This window comes from Rhipicephalus microplus, chromosome 10, assembly GCF_043290135.1.
Source record: "Rhipicephalus microplus isolate Deutch F79 chromosome 10, USDA_Rmic, whole genome shotgun sequence".
In the NCBI taxonomy this organism is placed as follows: Eukaryota; Metazoa; Arthropoda; class Arachnida; order Ixodida; family Ixodidae; genus Rhipicephalus; species Rhipicephalus microplus.
Genome location: NC_134709.1, coordinates 37,744,742 through 37,765,833, shown reverse-complemented (window position 1 = coordinate 37,765,833; position 21,092 = coordinate 37,744,742). Strand labels below are relative to the sequence as shown.

The window sequence follows — 21,092 nt, the reverse complement described above, 5'->3', positions numbered from 1 at the left end:
AATCAATCAATCAATCAATCAGCCAGCCAATGCATACACCAATAAATGAATACATCAATCACCCAATAACTACATCAATCAATAAATAAATAAACCAATCAATAAATCAATGACTACATCAATCAATCAATCAATCAATCAATAAATACATCAATAAATTAGATTTTCTGAAGGGTGTTGCAGGTATTGATGAAAGTTTTGAACCGAAACGTTACTTGTCTGAATGGTTCACGTAATTACACATGGAGTGCAAGAAAGTAAAAAGTTTTGTAGTCTCAAATGCGAGGAATTTATTACTACGGATCTTCCAAAGTACTAGCAAGGTCGTTCAAAGAAACAAGAAGTACATGTTTCCTGAGACCGTAATGAAGTTGTCTAGTGTTTAAATTGCCAGAAACGCGATATGATTATCAGGCACGCTCCGGTGAAGGGCTCTGAAAGTTTCGGTCATCTTGTGTTCTTCAGCATGCACTATACATGGGCCTCATGAATCGCGCCGTCATCTAAATGAGACAGTCGCGGCTGGGATCGAAACAGTGACTTTCGAGTGAACAGCAACAATAATAGTATGTGGGGTTTAACGTCCCAAAACAACCATATGCTTTTGAGAGACGCTGTCGTGGAGGGTTACGGAAAATTCGACCTCCAGCGGTTCTTTGACGTGCACCCAAATCTGAGCACACGGGCCTACAGCACTTCCGCCTCCATCGGAAATGCAGCCGCCGCAGCCGGGATTCGAACACGCGACCTTCGGGCTAGCAGGCGAGCGCCATGACTACTATAGACCACCACGGTGGGGCTTTCAAGTGAGCAGTGGAGCTCCGTAGCTTCTGTACCGCCGCGGCGCATCATTGAGAATTGCAGGCGTGATGTATTCAGAATACAGGGAGAGAGATGCGCCAAAAAGAATGCCAGCAGGCCTGTACTGTACGTAGTACTAATACTTTCATCGTTCTAGTCTAATCTATTAAGTGCGGCTGGTGCACCCATTGAATTTCTCATAATTAACTAGAGGGCACTCTGGCGCTGCGATCGTTCAGCGACCATGGGAATGATGGGTAGTACACACATTTGCCTAGTCTTCGTACTTGCTGGTGGCGAATCGTACTTGCGGCTTCGTTTATTGCTGTGTTTCGATTTTGTTGTGAAAAAAAAATTCATCCCTTTTGAACTTCGTGACCAAATTCGGATAGGTAATTCGAAAAAACTAGGGTGGTGAAGTGCACTCGCTGAACATTCGCTGATTTTCGTTTCGTGAGAAAACAGCTTCAAGCCACACGAACACACACGGAGCCAAAAGCAGGCTAGAAGTACGGAGTTTAGACAAATGTGTGTACTACCCATCATTGCCATGCTCGCTGAAGCGCCGTGCATTGCAGCTCCCATAGACACTAGCGCCAGAGTTCCTTCTAGTGTATATTGGAAAACTCTATGGGTGCACCTTACTTATACCGTGTGCGAACGAAATCGCTCGTTTGGTTGGCAATGTATTCCGCGCAAGGAAATGATGCGGAATGTTCCTGTCTGAAACGACACGAAAGCGGATCTGCCGCACGTGTCACGAACAGTAAGCAGATTGAGATGAATAAACAAGTGGCCGGAACAGGCGTTTTCTTCAGGAAACAATCTCCCTGAAAGCAGTGGTACGAGCGTATATCTCCCAATCAATTAATGGAGTTCCACTTCCCCAGTTCTTGCGAGCAGGTCTGCCTTTCTCCGATACAATAAGCGTGAGCTTCAGTTCCAGCAACGTCGGGGTGACAGACTTCGAAGCGTCTTTAACCCGTACCACGCTGGTTTTTCTCTTTTCATGTTCATTCAAGGGTGGCAGCTACCGATACAGGGCGTCTCTTTCCGAGGGACAGCATGATTTATTCAATGAATCAACGTGATGAGGCCCAGAACGCGCACCCGGAAAGAGATCAAAAGGACCCCCGGGCACGAATTCGAAGCTCTCGATTACGTCCCGAATGAGTCGTCGTAGAAAATAGCCCATATTTGAAGAACGCACGAAGCGCGGCGTTTGACAGCAGCTTCTTTATCGGGAAGGAAGGAAGCAAGCTCGATCTGTACCATGTCGGGTTCGCAATCGTACGCTGCAGAATTGGGAACGAGGAATACGAAGATCAGATTGGAAGAGGGAAACAAAGGGAAAGAAATAAATGGGCAGAGAAATAAAGAAAAAAAGTGGTTGATCCCTCTCTTTGGAAACCACCCCAACACGAAAGGAAAACGCGTATTTACAGAGGTAGTTAAGCTTTTTTTTTATGCGTTGTTTTGCCACAAGGGCGAAAGAATGAGTGTTGCAGCGACAAATCGCAGTGTAACGCGATGAACGGCAAACAGCTCGACACTTGCAGCGTGCACTTCTAGCAGAAAGCACGTGCGAAATGAACACACAAACACAACTCGACACTTAAAACACGCTGCTCAAATAAAGAAGAAACGTACGAAACGAACGCACAAGTATACAATTGAACGAGTGCCACCAACTGTCATTTCTTCGTGAGTGAGCAGCGCAGTGCTTTCACCGACGCGGCCACGGCAGCGAGCGAGGTGATCTTTGTGCTCTCTTTAGCCACTGTAACTTCAAATCAATCATGCGGTAGAAGCACAAGAGGTACGGAGCGCCTGAATCCGAAGACAAGCGCACGCGCCAGTGAGCAACCACGCCTGAGAACATCTATACAGACTGTGAACACGCCATGTGGAGGCGCGCACGCATAGCGATGCGTAGCGTTGTGCGGCGCTTCGACCTTGAGATCACGCGCGACCCTCGAGCCATCTCGCTACTGATGGCGAAAATGTGCCTAATACCTGTGTCACACGGGCGTGCAAAAAGTCTTTTAAGTAAGCGGTTTTTTACGAAGTTGAAAGACTTTTAACAAAGAGGTGTTTGCGGCGCAGACACACGGCAGCAACAATCTCCTTTTGGTGTTTTCGTTCGAAGACGCTAGCGAAAGCGTGGCGCTAGCAGTTAACAAGAGAAGCAATGAAAATTAAATTATGTATCACGATGTACAAATTAAAGACTTGTTGCACTGCTCGTTTCTTCAAATAAATTTAAGAATAAGAGATGAAGAAACACCAATGTGAATGTTTTTTTTTTGCACTAGATAAGGAAGCATTCCCATAACTAGCAACGTGCACAAGTCCGTCTGGAACCACTGTGCTTTTATTTACCGTATTTGTTTTTTGCTGCTCTCGACTGCTCTCGACACGTTATGGGCGACCGTACGGGAGAAAAAGCGAGGATCGCAAGCCTCACGGCCTGCCTTCTCGCTCTGGAAAGCGAGGCAGACGCTGCAAAAGCCGCCAAGGAGAGGATAAAGCAGCGCAAGACCGAGCGTCACCACGTGATATCGCCGACGCGTTGTAGCTGCTTACGAGAGTAGAAAAGGAAATAACCATTAAAAGAGTTCAATACACCTTCTGCAGGATATGAAATTTGTTTTTACAAAGAGCTTTGGTGACAGAAAAATAAGCATTCGCTCTTTTTTTTTGACCACTCGAAAATTGCTGGCGCCCACTGGTTTCGAGGCTACTCATTCGGAGCCGTAAAAGAGATCGACGAACTCAGTTTACGAAAAAGACCGCTTCTGAAAAGGAGTTCGCTCTGTGCCGTGTGTCTGCTGTCAGGAACTCCTTTTCGGAAAAAGACCGCTTACTTAAAAGACTTTTAAGTACCCGTGTGACAGGGGTATAAGTTGTGGAGCTCTGAGTTCCACCAATGGTACGAGGTGTATACAAATAGTTTGCTGATAACGAGCTAAGCGATGTGTGCGTTGTGGTCTAGTGGCTTGTGTCCCGCGCTGAGGAGCGAGATGTCCGTGGTTCTACGCCCCGCTTAGGAACATTTTCATCTCGTTTGTTTCTTTGGAATTTGTTCGTATACATTTTACAACGTCATACCCGTGACGGAGATACGTCAGCGGAACAGTGGTGGACCCCGGCATAGAACACTTTTGTGGTAAAAAAAAGGAAGCATTAGTAAATGGGTAGTAATGATATGACCAAATGAAAGTCTTTGATAACAAAAACAATAATAGAACAAAGTTTTCTCACAGGCAATGAGAAATCAGCCAATTTGAGCTCTGGATAAAAACGTTGGGAGAAAAAATTTGCACATGTGAGGATGACTCTATAGGTGTGTTTTCCTGGTATACGTAGGTTATGTGTATATAAAGGTCCAGCCAGCGTAAGGCTATAGCAGGAACCGCAAGAATTGTACTAACATCGCATGCCGCAATATCTGTGCTAGTAGCACCATTTTAAAAATGATCTATCTATCTATCTATCTATCTATCTATCTATCTATCTATCTATCTATCTATCTATCTATCTATCTATCTATCTATCTATCTATCTATCTATCTATCTATCTATCTATCTATCTATCTATCTATCTATCTATCTATCTATCTATCTATCTATCTATCTATCTATCTATCTATCTATCTATCTATCTATCTATCTATCTATCTATCTATCTATCTATCTATCTATCTATCTATCTATCTATCTGTCTATCTGTCTATCTGTCTGTCTGTCTGTCTGTCTGTCTGTCTGTCTGTCTGTCTGTCTGTCTGTCTGTCTGTCTGTGTATTTTTTGCAACAAATCTACGATATGGATCGCATCCGGATGCGGAATTTTATTTTTCTTTAAAATCTTTGGTTTATAATTTTTGGCCTCTGTGTAGACAACAGTCTCTATCCCGTGATAAAAACTTGGTTACGTAGTCGGCGGTTTCTTTGTTTCCTTTCCGCCGCACCTGCGTAGCGTTATTCTGGCCAAACCTGCTGGTTCGCGGAACGACGAATGAATTGGAATCAGCACTTTGTTGCTGAACCGCAAGGACCGAAAGTTTACGTGCCTCAAAGCTATAGTACGCCGCAGAAGCGAACCAGTACTCCGCTATCTTCCCTAAAAACTACATTATAGAGAGAGCAACAACCCGAAATTGAGCACGGTTGTTGTTGCTCAGTGTACAACGCCGAGTGGGCAAACACGCACTCGCTCGCGAGCCTACACTATCACCTTCAAAAAAAAAAAAAAAAACTAATCCTTGGATCGCCGTACGCTCGTCCTCGTAAAAAAGGATCAAAACGTGTATTGCGAAACAGTGAACGCGGGTGAAAGGTCAAAGAAGAGGCCTCGGCAGCGTTTGTTTGGCGAAGGCCTAACAAGGCAGTCGACCTTTTCGCCCCGTGTTTCCTTTATAAATCACACCGGCTTAGGCTGTCTTCAAAGTGGATTTCTTAGGAATGAAGTGCCTTCGAGATCAAACTTGAATGGGGGAAACGAGCAAAAAAAACAAAACAAAACTACACGTACGTTAAAATTGGAATAAGACAAAACGTTTTGCCCTTTGGCGTTGTATGGATTTGAATGAGTCTTCTGACTAAGTGAAAACGTACAAAAAAAAGTGGAAGCACGTGCATAAAATTGGTGAAGTCTTCACGTCGGTGAAAAGAAGACTCCGCGTCAGCACTCTTTTTTTTCCTTCCTTTCTATCCCTCATTCCTTATTCAAAGGTCGGCCGATTCTTCAAAAGGGCTCTTGGAAAAGATTATTATCTAGATTAGGGAAGGAGAGATTCTCACCTAGGGAGCCACAGGGAAAAGTGTTTCCACCAATAGTCGGCGGGAAGGTCACGTCGAAGCGTCGGACTTATCGACGAGGTTGTTTCTTTTTTTTTCAGCAGCGCGAATCTTTCAAGAAGCCGAGAGGTTATTTAAAACGTTTGCAGACTGAAATGAAGGTGGGGATTTTTTTTTGTGCAATACCACGAGCCTAACTCATAACGTGGTTAGCACGTTCATTTTACGCCACCCCTAGAGTTTATTGAGTGTTCGCCGTAGAAGCGTCTTTCGCGCACTGGGCGGATTCGAGAGGCTCTGCTCCGCTTCAGCACTTTTCATTACGATTTAGGTGACCGACTAAAACACCTAAAAGTTGTGCACTGTTTCATATGAGGAAGAAAATCCCCACCCAAGCCCTCCGCGTGGACGGCTAACCGAGCCATGCTGAAATCGGCAGCCCCGGTGTTTATCAGTATAAGTCGCATCTATACGAATGTTTTCTGCGTTAGCTTTTTTTTTTTCGTTTCTCTATCAGCACAAGTACGAGAGCTGCGCGCTTCAAACTGTGCGCTTAACGGCATTATGTCAAAGGATACTAATAACACTACCACGACTTGATGGGTAACTAATAATGCTGCGGCAGGTATCAATTCCTAGCTGCACATGCTTTTCTTAACCTGAAAAAAAAGGAGTAAAAACACGAAGAACCTTCGAGCTCAAGCATGCAAGAATTGATAATTCGTTATGCTGTCTGCGCACTCAAGAACGGCTCCATCGTTTCACTTTCCAACCACAAACACCTTCGCCGTAATAAAGATATGTGTAAAAAAAAAAAACGTTTTCGCACAAGAGGGGCGAAGCATGAAGTGAGAGCACAGCTGGGTGGCTTTGTTTGAATATTCTGGACTTTTGTCTTTCTTTCTTCCTCGGTTTCTTTCTTTTCCCCTCATCTACCTGTCTTTTTCATTCCTTTCTCGTCTCTGTCGATTTTTATTTCTCTTTTTTTTCATTCTTTTTCTTTCTTGTTCCTTCTCATCTCCCGCACCCTCTGTCTCTATTTATCGCTTACCACTCCTCTTTTTTCCTGTCTTATTTTTCTCTCTCCATTTCTTTCTTTCTATTTCTTTGATTCTCTCCCTCTTTTCTTCATTGTGTATTTGCGATGCTCTACTATCCTCCATCCTGCTGCTCGTCCTCCCCACCATCACTTGTCTCCTCCTCTCTCACTTTTCTTCTCAACCTGCTTACTATACGATACTATTTAAGGTTACACTATGTTCGATTAGCGTGCCCAGATAGCAGCGTGGTTATTACGCCAGCCTTCGGATCGAGGGTTTGTGGGTTCTAATCTAGCCATCTCATAAGGATTTTCTTCACTGGGAGTTCCTTTTCATTACTGCCTCTGTTTTTCCCTCTCCCTCTACGTGCTGTCTACGCTCACCCATCAAGGTCACTGGAGGCCACGCCGAACAACCAGCTGACGTATTTAGGCAGTAAAAGAGGGGCATGAAAAGACTGCCGCGGTGGTATAGTGGCTAAAGCACTCGGCTGCTGACCCGCAGGTCGCGGGATCGAATCCCAGCCACGGAGGCCGCATTTTTGACGGAGGTGAAAGGCTTGAGGCCCGTGTGCCTACATTTGGGTGCACGTTAAGGAACCTCAGGTGGTCCAAATTTCCGGATCCTTCCACTACGTTGTCTCTCATAATCCTAAGGTGGATATGGGACATTAAACCCGCATAATTATTAATAACAATATGATGAAAAGAGCGCGTGCAGATTTATGGTGATACTTACTGTTCCTACAACCCGGCGCCACAAAAAGTTTTAAAGGGATACTGAAGCAATTTTTGAGAATTTCGCGAAAATGCTAAAAATGAGTCGTCATTGAACGCTTGAATCTAAACGAAGTCGTCACTGATTGAAATTTTAAGTGAGTGATCTTATTATTTCCACGTTCTTGTGAGCGGGCGCCGGGCCGCTCGGCTCGCGAGCGTTGACGGCCGTGACGTCACAACTTCCTCATTCGACAGCCGGCCAGCCGCAGTCTTTGGAAGCGCGCACGCCGTGACACAGTTGCCCAGTTAAACCTACGTGGTTTGCGTTGGACGACTGCAGAGTTAGTTCTTTGCACGACGAGACACCGCATGTGTGAAATTTCTCAACCGTTTCGTACATCTGCGCATACGGCAGCTATACTGGCACATTCACGTACAACAAGCCGTTTACAGGTTGAATCGAGTATAATCGGTCACGATGGATTGGATTCGATTATCTTTTATTGGGGCTTACAAAACACAGATCGCTGTGTCGCGAGCCACTTTCGAGAGAAAGGAGTATTCGAAAAGAAGCCTCATTTGTCCCATGCTGTGTCTGTTCTCTCTGTCTCTCTCTTTTTATTGGACGTGGATAAGTGAAGCGATAAAGAGCTGAGAGCTAGTAAATGAAAACTATCTTTAAATGTGGGTTCAGCGTGATTGTTGAATAACACGTATCGAAAGTCTCCGCTACTTGCAATATCTTGGAAAAGTACGCGATGGTGTGTCGAGACCGACAATCGTAGCATAGAGCCGTCGGCGCGGCAGTAGCATTACCTATACTCACGGACAACTTTTTATTGGCATTGAAGGGAAGGCTCTGGAGCCAAACTGGGCATGTGCCACCGCCGACGAATATAGTCCCAGAATTGCGTCCCTATTTTCGCCGTTAAAATCATAAAAAACAGTACTTTATTTTACACGGTATGTTGTTTATAAATAGAAGCAGCACACACCAAGGGCGTATTCATGATTCTTCTACTTCTTGAAGTGTGATTTCGCGTTTCTACACGCGTGAAAACGTCGCACGTTTTGCGTACACCTCACTGTAAAAAACGACGCCTTCGTCGTTTTGTGAGCGCGCTCGTCGCCGTTCAGCTATCGCGACGACTCGCTGAAAAAGCTTGTGACGAATTTCCCTCGCAAACGACTGTCTAAACCGACGTAGTAAACTGAACGCAGTGTTGATATTCGGAAACGGCCGCCATTCGAAGCGCGAGCCGAACCGGACCACTTAGCGGAAGAGTACATGTGCAGTAGATCCACCCCCCCCCCCCCCCCCCGTAGCTTTCTCTTCATTGCAAAGAAAGGTTGTCCCCGAGTATAGTCACTAACTTCCACCACAACGAACGCTTCGAAACCGAACGCTGACTGTGGTACAGTATGCGTTATACTAATTGATACGTACTCAACTTGTCGATTGGAACTTCAAGGTGTGGTGCCGTATAGTTACATTACAGCGTTTGTTTTTGCAGCGTCTACGAGCAGCCGCTAGGGCGCTACCGAAACACAACTGGAAACAGCCGCGAAGAGATATTTCTTGTCTTTTTTCATGTTTCACTGCTGTATGTCTCATCCTTAGCAGTTAATCTCTTATTTGGCTCGAAAAACCACCCGCAAAATTATCCTTTTGTTTCCCCTTAAGGACTCTGCTCTTTGAAAAAAAATGCCAGAACCCACCTACCTTGAACATTGATGTTATGCGAAACATACGGTTATCGATATATCCGTATAGATATTATCAATTCGGTTGCATGTTTGGACACTAGCTACATAACCATGGCTATTAGTTACAACATTGTAGAGATAAATACGGCAGTTCGTAATAAGAAACAGTAATAGGATTGAAGATAAGAAGGTAAAGGGGAGGGATAAAAATAAAAAGATGGAAAGAAATGGTCATTTTGCCGACACAAATGAGTGCTCATATAAAAAATCTGCCTACTCCAAAAACATAAAAAAACAAAAAAATTCTTGACGTTACAAAATTAGGAAATGTGATTGAATGAAGAATGTATGCAAATTTTCTGTGGGCGGGACAGCGACTTCTGTGGGCGGCGCCTACATTCGTTCTCACGTTGTAAACGACCTCCGGAATCGGGATTCATTCAACGAATAAACGAAAGCAGGTAGAATAATAGTGGTGCGGCTACGATTTACGAGAAGCACAGCGATGCGTTATACATCGTTACAGCGGTTAACGAGAGTGCAAAAATAAAAAAAACACACCCCGTGCTCGCCTTGCGATACGACCAATTGTTGTCGCTTAAAAAGAAAACTAATATTTGCCGAAACACTCCTCGAAAAACGGCATCTACGAGACCGATACACTACTCGAACCTATAGCCGTTACGTTTGCGCAGCGGATAGTGACGTCAGGCTCCACTGTAGGTATCATTTGTTCTTCGCGTTTCATTTACTTCCTTCGCGAATGGCGGAAAAAAAAATAAAGATTAACGAGTCGATTCGCAGTTGCCCCGTAAAGTCAATCGGATAAATGCGGCGAAGGAGGCAAGAACATCCTTCCATTATTCCGAAGAGCCCGAACAAATGACTATACAGGGGGTGAATCGCGTAAAAACTGAAGGAAACCAAAAGCCAAAAGGCGGAACGCGATGGAATGCCTTGAGGGCAAACGGAAACTTGATAGTAATAATACCTTTACACTGGCGCGATGCAATAAAGGAACGGAGGTGTAAGGGGAGGGGACGGTATTTGGACCTCGCACAAAAGGAGGAAGAAGAAGGGATGCAGGACGCACCTGATATCTAAAGCGGAGTGCCTCGAAGCATACATAAAAAAGGCATATGCGAGCGGCTCGAGAAGCGGTTTGGGCTGGAACGACAGAGGAGAGAATCTAGACTTCAACGGAGCGAAAGAAACAAAAAAAGTAATCGTGCTTACACCGTCAGGGAAGTCGCTCGGAAAGGAGTAGGTAGAGAAGGAAGGGACATATATTAAGAAGGATAACGGCAGTGGAAGAAGAAAAAGCAACAGCGATTCCAAGAGGAGGAGCGGGAGGAAGGCAACATCTTAGCTGGCGTCGGCAGAATTGAAGAAGAACTCTGCTCCAGTCGCTGAGAACGCACGCTGGGACGAGCGATGCAGCAATCCCGGAGCAGAGAGGAAAGAAGCAGCTTCCTGTATACTTTGCGAGCAATCGGCCCACCGGGTTGCTTCTCTCTCTCTCTGCTTCGCGATCGTTTCGCGGAAACAGAGACGCAAACGAAACTAAGGGATAAACAAAAGCAGCTCAGGAGCAAGCGAGAACGAGTCGTTACTGGAGAAGATAAACTTTCGCGTTGCACGACTGGCGTTAGCGAGCTTTGTGGAAGGAGCGCGCAGCGAGAGAAAGTCAACAAGAAACGTGTGAACAAACACATAAACAAGACGTGCTAGCGAGAGGGGCACCGTGGAAGGTAAGGGTATAAGCAAAATCATGAGTTTCTTTTTTTTTTTTAACCTGGAAGTGGAGTTGTGTGGAGAAACAAACGGCATGCCGCGTAGAAGGGACGTAAATTTTGCGAGAATGAAGAGAGAAAAGCGACCTAAAAATGTTTTTTCGGCCTTTTATGATTACACTTGATGCACCGGTTGTAAAGCATAGTTGCACTCCGTTTTGAAATGAAAGCGCGCGTAGTAGTACGGGATGCAGCTCTACACAGAAAAAAGGACGACGATGACGACAACGACTACAACAGGAACGACGACGAGAACAAGAACGACGACGACGACGACGACGACGACGACTACAACAAGAACGACGACGACAATGACGACGGCGGCAAAGAAATATATCAGGTGGCGAAAGCAGCAGTCGCACTTGTTTCAAAGAGTTGATGCATTTTTCGTGCAATACACGTATTGGCGATGGATGACGAAATCTTGAGTGGTGGAATTGGTGGGCCCTGAATAGCTCATGCCTGTGCGTTTCTGTTTTCTTGTTCTTCTCAATAATAATAATAATAATAATAATAATAATAATAATAATAATAATAATAATAATAATAATAATAATAATAATAATAATAATAATAATAATAATAATAATAATAATAATAATAATAATAATAATAATAATAATAATAATAATAATAATAATAATTATAATAATGATAATAATTATAATAATAATAATAATAATAATAATAAATATTATTATTAATATAACCTTACTCTCTGTCTACAAAATACAAAGTATAACGTGTTATTCAAGTAGCGTGTCTAGACTGAAACAAAAAAACTGCGGAAGAGCGAAGCCTGCAGTATTTTGATAAATTTATTTGACGAGTCACTAGCGGGGCCAAGGCTCGCACCGTTCAGAAGGGCGTTTTCACTCAACTAACCTCGTCGGAAAACCCCGTCGAATGGCAGTTTACTGTTCTTCTTCTTCCCTGCATGGCCGATTTCAATTCCCGACTTCAGCTCCTTTGACGTCATTAGCTATTTGTTTGGGCTGACTGTTGCCTCCTTTATTTTTAGTAGACCAGCAGCGAGTAGTGAAGTCTAACCAATTTTCATGGTGCGCGTCCATTCGTGAGGAAACGTGATGACACTACACACCACGGCGACATTAGACGCTCACAAGCCGTGCTCTTAAGGTGCTTCAAAGCTAAAACAAAAGAAAGCTAATTCTATCGGGCCTTCATTGTGAAGCAGAACTAAAAGAGTCGCTCTTGTTACGGATAACAAGGTTCAGTCATAAACAAAAATAATACAAGTTTTCTACTAAGTTTTCTGTCCAAATTTCCTGGTTGGTGCCCTGCCGTGGTGGTCTAGTGGCTAAGGCACTCGGCTGCCGACCCGCAGGTCACGGGATCGAATCCCGGCTGCGGAGGCTGCATTTTCGATGGAGGCGAAAATACTGTAGGCCCGCGTGCTCAGATTTGGGTGCACGGTAAAGAATCCCAGGTGGTCGAAATTTCCGGAACCCTTCACTACGGCATCTCTCATAATCACATGGTAGTTTTGGGACGTTAAACCTAACATATAAATCAATCAACCAATCAATCAATTAATCAATCAACATATCAAATAATAATTAAATAATAATAAATAATAATTATAACTAACTAATTAATATTTTAAGTAAGTAACTTCTGGGTTAGTATATACCTAAAAGAACTCACGTCAACGTAAACACCGCAAAAAAAATATGGCGGTGAAAGTGTGTGCCTCAGCAGTCTCGCACGCCCGCTTGAAACTTCATAACCTTATTCACATGGTATTGAATTTTTACTTTCTGAAATTTCAAAGCGCACTTTTAGGAATGTTTCTCCGCTCGCAAGACAAGATGGGCGGTGGAACTGGATTTCGGATGGGTGAAGAAAACCTCGACATCTGGTGTGCCGCTCTATATATTATTGGGCTGTCACACGATGCTTTCCTTTTCGCGAAACACAAGTTTGCTCGCTGAACGCGCATGCGCTCTGTGCGAATTGCGAATTGTTGTATTTACTCCTAATTTCAACAATTAATCATAGTATTTGCGAATTCGTTGTCGATCATCTTTTCCAGTGACCCGTGTGATGAAAAGACGTCGCGAGAGTGGTACACTGTAAAGCGTGCTTTGCCTCTAAATTACTCGTACTGCGGAAAAGCAAACACATGTTTCGGAGGGAGGAAAGCGTATGACAGCCGTTCGAGTGGAAAGGATAAATTATGCCTTATACATTGCAAATTTCGTAATCGCTAAGATAAAATTGAATGATGTAAATAAAAGCTGTTAATGAGAACAGCGTACAGTCAACGCAAGTCTGACTTTAGCAAACCGCTCACGAATTCTGGCCAATATTTTACATCGGTTACCCACGGTTACCAATAATACTATAGTACACTGGCCAGTATTTCACCTCAGTTAACCGCGGTAGGTTACCAACAATACCAAAATAACCAAAATTTAATCAAAATTAAGTAGGATTTAGCCAAAATTAAACAGCACTAACGAACATTTAGTGCGTATTAGCAACTGCGAACCAGGATTAGCCATCACGCCTCCAGCACTAGCTAATTTCAGCCAGTGACAATCTGTGGGGGTGATATGCTAGTAAACGCGACAGTTAAATTTGGTCAATGGTTATCATCGATATTAGTGTTATGGGCGCGAAATACGTACAACGTTGGAGATGGTTGCTGTACAGTTCCAAAAAAAAGGTATAAATTTTAACGATTATGAATAACAGTATGAAGAGGACGCATTCCAAGGCTCCTTCGAATGACTTCCCGAAATTGAGTCTGAGAATAGCTTTTAGGCGAGTTGCACAATTGTGTCCAGTGCAGATTTCTCTTACCAAGACCAAAACCGGAAGAGCAGACCAGAGGTAAGTTCAGGGGAGTCCGAAAAAATGCAGCAACGTTATAACTGGAATTGGTCAGCGAGGGGTGTTCAAGGCAAAAAACTAGCAGTTGTTCCGTGTACGTATATAACCGATTAGCGAAGCTCTTAAGAATGGGACGCCAACAACTAAGCACCTGATCTCGTTGCTGGCTTTTGTGAAGGTGGTAGGTTGGGGAGCGGGTAGAGAGAGCGTCTGCTCTCCCAACTCGCTGCACCGCGCGCGGTGTAGCGCGTGCCATCTGCCGCCGCGCCTGCACTCTCACTGCGAGTGTTTCTCGGTGGACATGCTCTGCGCAGGGAGCTTCGACGGCGATTTCGGAGTTCGGGCTTAAGGAGATCCGCTCCTAACAAGTGGATGCCAAAATATTTATTTTTATTTATAATACCGTCAGGGCAAAATGACATTCAAGAGAGGAGTTGATAAATAGATGAAATAAAAAAAAAACGTGCAGTGAATTTGGTTAACACAGCATTTTTCCAGATTATACAAAAGTTGTAGTTAGTTCAGGAAAACAAAATAAAGTAAACAAACAGGAGCAATGAGTAGAGAATTTTCCCGCCTATACAATGTTAGCTGATGTATCGTGAAAACGTTTGCAGTCGGCGATGGTTGCGACACTTAAGGGAAGGTAATTCTAATCGTGAGATGTATGGGGAATTAATCACTAAAAGAACAACTCAGTGTGATGTGAGGCAATTTCTACTTCATTACGATGATCAGTATGGTTGGAAACGCACACAAGCTGGAGTATGAGGTCATTGTTTTGTGTTGGATGGCAGAAAATTTAATGAAATATTGAAAGACGGGCGAGTTTTTGTCGGTAAGCCAATGAAATAAGTGACAAGGTATTTTACATTGAGATTATACCGGCAGTGTGGTTGTAGTTAAAGAGGTTGAATCTAGGAGAGTTGTTCTGTACTAGTTCAAAAGAGACGATAAAGTTAGCATGACTGGGATCCCATATGTCAGATGCATACTGAAGCTTAGAGTGCATGAGAGACTTATAGAGTATTCGTTTTTAGAAAGAGGGTGCTTTGGAAAGGTGACGTTGTATGTAGCCGAGCATGCAATTAGCACTATAATCATGTACTCTACATTACCAAAAATGGCATAGCAAACATTTGGTATTGCCCGTAAGTCACGTTATGAATCTGGAACCGACGTTGAGGAGTAGAAGGTGCATCGTAAGAGAAACATTGTTTCTTGGCCATCCTGAATTCAATGATTGCGTTCATACTATAATTTAATTAGTAAGACAAAAACGCAGCCAGCGTCTACAAGCGTTAAATGACAATATCATCACTGCGTAATGTGTCAATTCTGGCTTAAGATACGTAAAAGTACAATTTAAGCGTAACAGCTTTCTTATATTCCTTCTCGTCCATCCTCGCCCTTTAAAGAGTGTTACATCGATTGTTATGAGGTATCTCTGAATCACATAACAATTAAAAGGGCCCTGCAACATTTTTTTGGCATGGTCTGAAAACGTTGCCGATCGGTAGTGGAGGCTTCCGAGAACACGCGAACTAAATACTGTAGCGCATCACGCGGCCTAGAATTCACAATAAATTATCAAATCAGCTAAAAATTGCTGTGTTCTTTCGACAAAGGACGAAAAACGCTTAAAAATTACTCGTAGGAAACCCTATATCAGCAATGGCTGCTTTGAAGAAGGTGTGCTCGGTCGTTACAGAGATCGCCGCGCGAGGCGGTGACTTGTCCTTGCGTGCGCGCGCGATCACACTGAAAAAACCGTGTATTCCAAGAAAAATGAATGAAAAAGTGCTCAAGGTCACCAATCGTGCGTGACCTGATTTCTTTGCCACTGCCCTACCTCCCTGCTTTGCTTCCAGCGCTTTCGTCGGGGCGAGAGAAGACAAAATGCGTTTGCAGCATGCGACAAATCTTTGTAACTCCAATCGCACTGTACGGATTCTTAAAATTCTTGTGGCGTTGAATTTGTGAGGCAATAAGTTTTTCCACTGAATTCATTCCATGTTTGCTTGGAAAAGTTTTTCAGAGCCTCTTTAAGGTACACTGCGATACAATTATTGAGTTGTCCTAAATGCATGTGGCAAGTCCTCTCGGATTTAATTAATATGACGTAATTCCAGACGTCATGTGAACTACCCTAATCATTGTCACCCTCGTACTTTTATTATGTTATTAGCAGCACCAAGACTTCTGCCATTGACCTCCATCCTATTCTGTCGCGCAACAAATCAGCTCCAGACCGGGAGTGACATGACAATGCGGATTCTATGGCTTTGTGAAGAAGTAACAAGCGAGTCTCACCAGCGCGTATCGTGGATTGGTCTGGTAGAGCGTTCCGACCCTGGTCCAGTTGAAGTGCTTGAGCAGAGCGACCCGGGCCTGGTTGAACACGGACTCGGACGGCACCACCCGGAAGAAGTTCGGGTAGTTCTCTAGGGTGTACATCGGGTGCGTATCGGCGTACGTCAGCTGTCGAACGAGAAAAAGAAACAAGAAAGTCACTTTAAATATTTCGCATCCACATCTAAAGGGGCCCTACGACACCGCTTGGACATGATCAGAAAATGCTGCCGATTGGCAGTCGAGGATCCTGTGAACTTGTGAGCCATAAATTACAGCACACCACGTGGCGTGCAATTTGAAATGAAGTTTCAGTAAGTTAGAAATCGTTGGCTCATCTTTCTGCAATTGATGTCATATAAACAAAATAAACTGCATCACTTTACCAAAAGCACATGAGCTCAACCATCGGCTGATTTGAGCATCGGGAGTGACATAATTACACAAGTGTTGCAGGACCTCTTTAAAAAAAGTTAGTTCGAGAATAGCATCAATTGCGAAATAATTGCAAAAAGCCGTCTTCAAGAAAGAATTCTCGCGTCCGCTCTATTTGTGTAATCCAAAACAGCCGTCTGGAAGGTTGTGCTTTTGTTGACGGCTGGCATAACAACTAGCGTTGAAGCCAGAAACACGACATGGGCATCATGCATTGAGGGATTGGCCACAACCGCCATTTCCTGCACACAAATTCACAATTCCTATAATACGTCATCAGTACAGTTTCGCATGCGCTCTGACGATAACATTGCTGTGCTATTTTTAAATGCGAAAATCTTCCTCTGGATACTCAACACAGAAAATTTTGTCTGTCTGTATTTCTATTTATCTGTGTGTAAAACGACTCAGTCACCTGGCGAGAGTCTAAGGTTTTGCTCATCGCCAAGTCATTTTGACCTGGTATCTGCGTTCACACTAGTGAACATGGTCAATCAAAAAGCAAATGCTACGCATAACCGAGGCTCAGCTTCAATACGTAAGTATTGGGTTATGTGTTTCTTGATTTAGAAAATACATTCTTACGTAATTCTAGAGACAGAAGTGCTTATTACGCGGCACTGACAATGGGACGCTACGAACAAAAGATTGGGTACTTCTACATTACGCTAAAACGACACAGTGCTGCCACCCACCAGTGGCTCTGCATTCTACAAACTTTTGTTTCTTGACATTACTGCCAATTGGCGTCCTCTTTCACGCAGCTCCAGACAGAAGACTATCGTCTTTCGATTACCTTCGCAGCGAGGCTTGCAAATACTCGGCCAATTTTCATCTAGTATTCTTCGTTAGTAAAAATGGGAATAATAGGACAAGTTTGCCATTCAGACTCCTGTCGGCGATAACGGAAATAAAATGTACTGTATACTTTGAAAAGCGTGGCAGAAAAAAATCTTTCTGTGTTGCTTTCGTAATCCAAAGTATCAAGGATCTAGTTCTCTTCTTACAAGTCCCAACTCTCAGTTGGTGAAAAGTTTCCGGACAGTATCTCATTAAAAGTTTCGGGGACGCTGTTTTTTCTACTGCATGCTGTGCTAGACTAGCGCAGGTGTCTCAATGAAATATGAAAGACCCCCGCGCACGAAACCGCATACACACATGAACAACGCACCCACGCATTCATAAATAACGCTAACGCCCAATCATAATTCATAATTTAGCTCACAGTTAGCACGCGAACGTTTTCCAAAATGCATGCAGCTACGACTGCAATATTCACGCGCGAAGAAAGCCAGATGCACCACCAGCAAAAAAAATAAAAAAAATAAAAGGGAATATACAAGAGGGGATGCAATCTTTTCTCATTAAAACACGGCGGTGAATAACGAGGCTTTAAAACATGATTTTATTTTTGTTTGCGGTAAATATGAATAACTCACGCTATCATCCAAGTAAGGATCCTACTGCATGAACAGCATCGCCTAAAATTGCGGCATTAGCGCGAATTTCGTGAGAATGCTCAACGGTAGAGATGGTTTTTCTCAGGCAAATGTATGAATTTTTTTTCGAGCAGAATATATTCATCACAGGCGAAAATTTATTATTTACGTGATAGGCTGCCATGATTGGAAACCTAATCAAAGCGCTCATTTTCTCAGGAGCACGAGCTTATCGGACTGTGCAAATGGTTCAACGTGTGCGAATTTGCGAGAAACTTGTTCCTGTCGGGTTATCCTTGAACACGCAAATTAATACACTCCGTGCCATCCTGTAAACAGATTGCTGTGAAGCTGCTTTTACAAGGACAACATTCCTTCGCATGCTTGCGGCGTTGTCGAAGGCGTTCTTAGTGAAGTACGAAGTTATGATTTTGAAAGATAAGTTTCCCTTATCTTTTGATATGGGCTACGGACTAGTCAAGTCGCCTTTCGGCGGCTTTTTTTAATTGTCCTCCATACGTTAGATTGTAAAAGGTTGAAATAAGTTTGAATTTGAGATTGAACCTCAATGTGAATTTGACAGGGAGGACGAAGTAAGGCGAAAGTCACATAACATCGTCTTTTGACAAAGCCCTCGCCAACATTTTGATGTGATTTAAGTAGCTGACAGTGACAATCAACGCTGGCGCTGATACTGAACGGGAAAACAGCACGCGGACGAGGTTAAAGGAGCGCCATGTGTTCAGAAGCGAAGTGGCGGAGCAGTGATTCGTCAGTTCGTTACGTAATTGGAAAAATATAAACTCGCGATGAAACCATCGATAGAGGAATTCGCTTTAGAGCCGTTTCAAATTTTATTTTTCATGAACACTCCTAAGAGGGATGATGCAAATTAGAGCATCGAATTCTTACGTCTTTATGTGCTGCGTACTTCACAGTTTTCATTTCATAGGACGAGGTCCTTGATTTTTTCCCCCGAAGTTTGTTTCAGTACTCTCGCTGAAACTTCAACTTTAACGATGGCGGACGACACGATGGCTCAGCCTGATAATAGACAGTTGTCAACTTGCATAGTCAAGAAAAAAATTTTAGTCATAGAAGAGATCAAGGTAGCATGCTGGGCGCTGGCTTTATGGAGCACGGTCACTATGACGTGTGTTAGGGCGGGACAGAATGAGAAGTACAGACTACGAACTCTCTCCTCTTCAAAGGCACCCGCAGTAGCAGCAGTCCAATTTACTCGCTGGTAACTGTAATAATTCACTTACTTATTGAATCAACTTAGTTATTCAACGAAGGAATAGTACACTGTAGTCCACAAAGTCAAGCACAGTACGATAACTTGGCATGACTGTTTGTATATTTGGTAACTCCATCGCTTGTAATATCAGAACACAGTTAAAGCACTTCTTTGATTGCGATGTTGTGGAAGCTCGAGGTAAAATGAACGACTACAAAAAGTTGTCAGCACGAACGGGCGTGCGCCACGGAAATCGCACTAATCCTGTTATTCCCTGCTGGAGCACTAAAAATGAAGAGGGCAACAGATGGGCTGCAAGAACCAACGAACATTTCTATACAGACGGAACTAGTAATTAGAAAAGCTTTAATAAACCACCGGAATTAACTCAGTGATAAGCACCCTCAATGTGCAGGCGAGTGGCGTAACCATTGCGCTTCACAGTTACGCTATGAGAACATAACATAGCCTTCTGTAGTATAATAGAACAAATGGGTGGAAAAGGGAAGTGGGGAAAAGGAGGTGAGGTGAAGGTAAAGAAATAAAAGAAAGAGAAAGAAAGGAGAGAAATACGGTGAATCGAAGAAATAAACAATCAGCATAAAAGACATAAAGATAAAAATTGACAGAAAGGAAGAAAGAAAGGAATAAAGGAAAGGAGATAGGAAGAAATCAACTGGCGTTAGTCAGAAGACTTGAGGACCATATTTCCTCAAGTCTTCCAAGTTGAGTCTTCTGACTTCTGGCTCTTCATCGAGTCACGCAGCTTTGCGCAACTCATTCCAAACTTCACGAATTTGTTTCGCTTTTTCAGAACTACGGCTCTGTGGAAAGACTCTGACGAATTGCATAGTGCCACCGGCACATTCGCGCCATCTCCTTCATTGCTCATTTTCTTCTTTGTTTCACCGTTCTTTCTCTCATCTGTCTACTCCCCCTTTCGCTTTCCCGAGCGTAGAATAGTCTACAGAACATTTTTAGGTGAATACTACCTTCTGCCTCTTTAATAGAGACGAAAGTCTTTCTTGGGATACTTGAGCGCAAAAATTTTAGCCTGTCTGTCTGTCTGTTTGTCCGTCTGTTTTACACACAAAATAATTTAGCGAATGGACGAAAGTTAAAGCACCTGCTGAACGACCAGCCATCTTGAACTGGTCGGTGCGTTCCAACTTGGGAACATTGTCAATCAAAAAGCAAATATTACACATATCTAAGGTGACACCTCAATAAGTAAGCATCAGGTGGTGTGTTCCTTTACTAGAAATCACATAGATGTTTAATTCCAAAGACCCTAGTGTTTATTAGGCAGCGCTGAAATTGCGACGCTATGCATGATAGAAGGCTGGCAGGAGACTATCGTCTTTCAGCGACATTTGGTTTATTTCCATCCTTTTTCTGCGGCCCTAATAGTAGAAAGGATAACGGTCGAGCATTGGTTTATGTGGAACGAGCGTTTTCCCGTCCGCACGCGGAAGAGGTGCTTCAGTTCTTCGGCCGACATTGTTATCGTCGAGCCAGACCAGGACGAGATGCAAGTCTGCCTTCAACGAGACCGAGCCGCAGCTTTAGCAACAGACAGTGTATACAACGCGAACATGCTCGCATTTAGATAACGATCGCGAGAACGGGTGATGTATCCGATGTGCTCCCGTTGGTTTCGACGCCTCGTTACAGAAATAGCGGAGAGGTTTTTTGCGAGGCACTGAACCTCTTTCATTCACTCGCTCGCCCCCCGACGCCATCGCTTTCGTAATTGGAACGAGATGCTCTAGGCCATCCGGTGGGTCCCACAAAAAGAGAAGTGGGATGAGCGAAGCCAAGATGGTAAGGCGGCATCCGCCGATCTTTGCCGTCCGTTGGAGTGCGAAAGAAGGACGCAGTCACTCTCATCGATACTGTCGTTTTCT

General features: G+C 43.7%; 1 protein-coding gene across 3 annotated transcripts in view; it reads right to left on the bottom strand.

The window, feature by feature from the left end:
• Window positions 1-21,092, bottom strand: part of GABA-B-R2 (gamma-aminobutyric acid type B receptor subunit 2) — a 408,105-nt gene that overhangs the window by 102,827 nt on the left and 284,186 nt on the right. For all 3 annotated transcript variants that reach the window (XM_075875480.1, XM_075875481.1, XM_075875482.1), the window contains exon 3: window positions 16,033-16,200. In XM_075875480.1, the coding sequence (XP_075731595.1) occupies window positions 16,033-16,200 (168 nt within the window). The remainder of the gene's footprint in view (window positions 1-16,032; window positions 16,201-21,092) is intronic.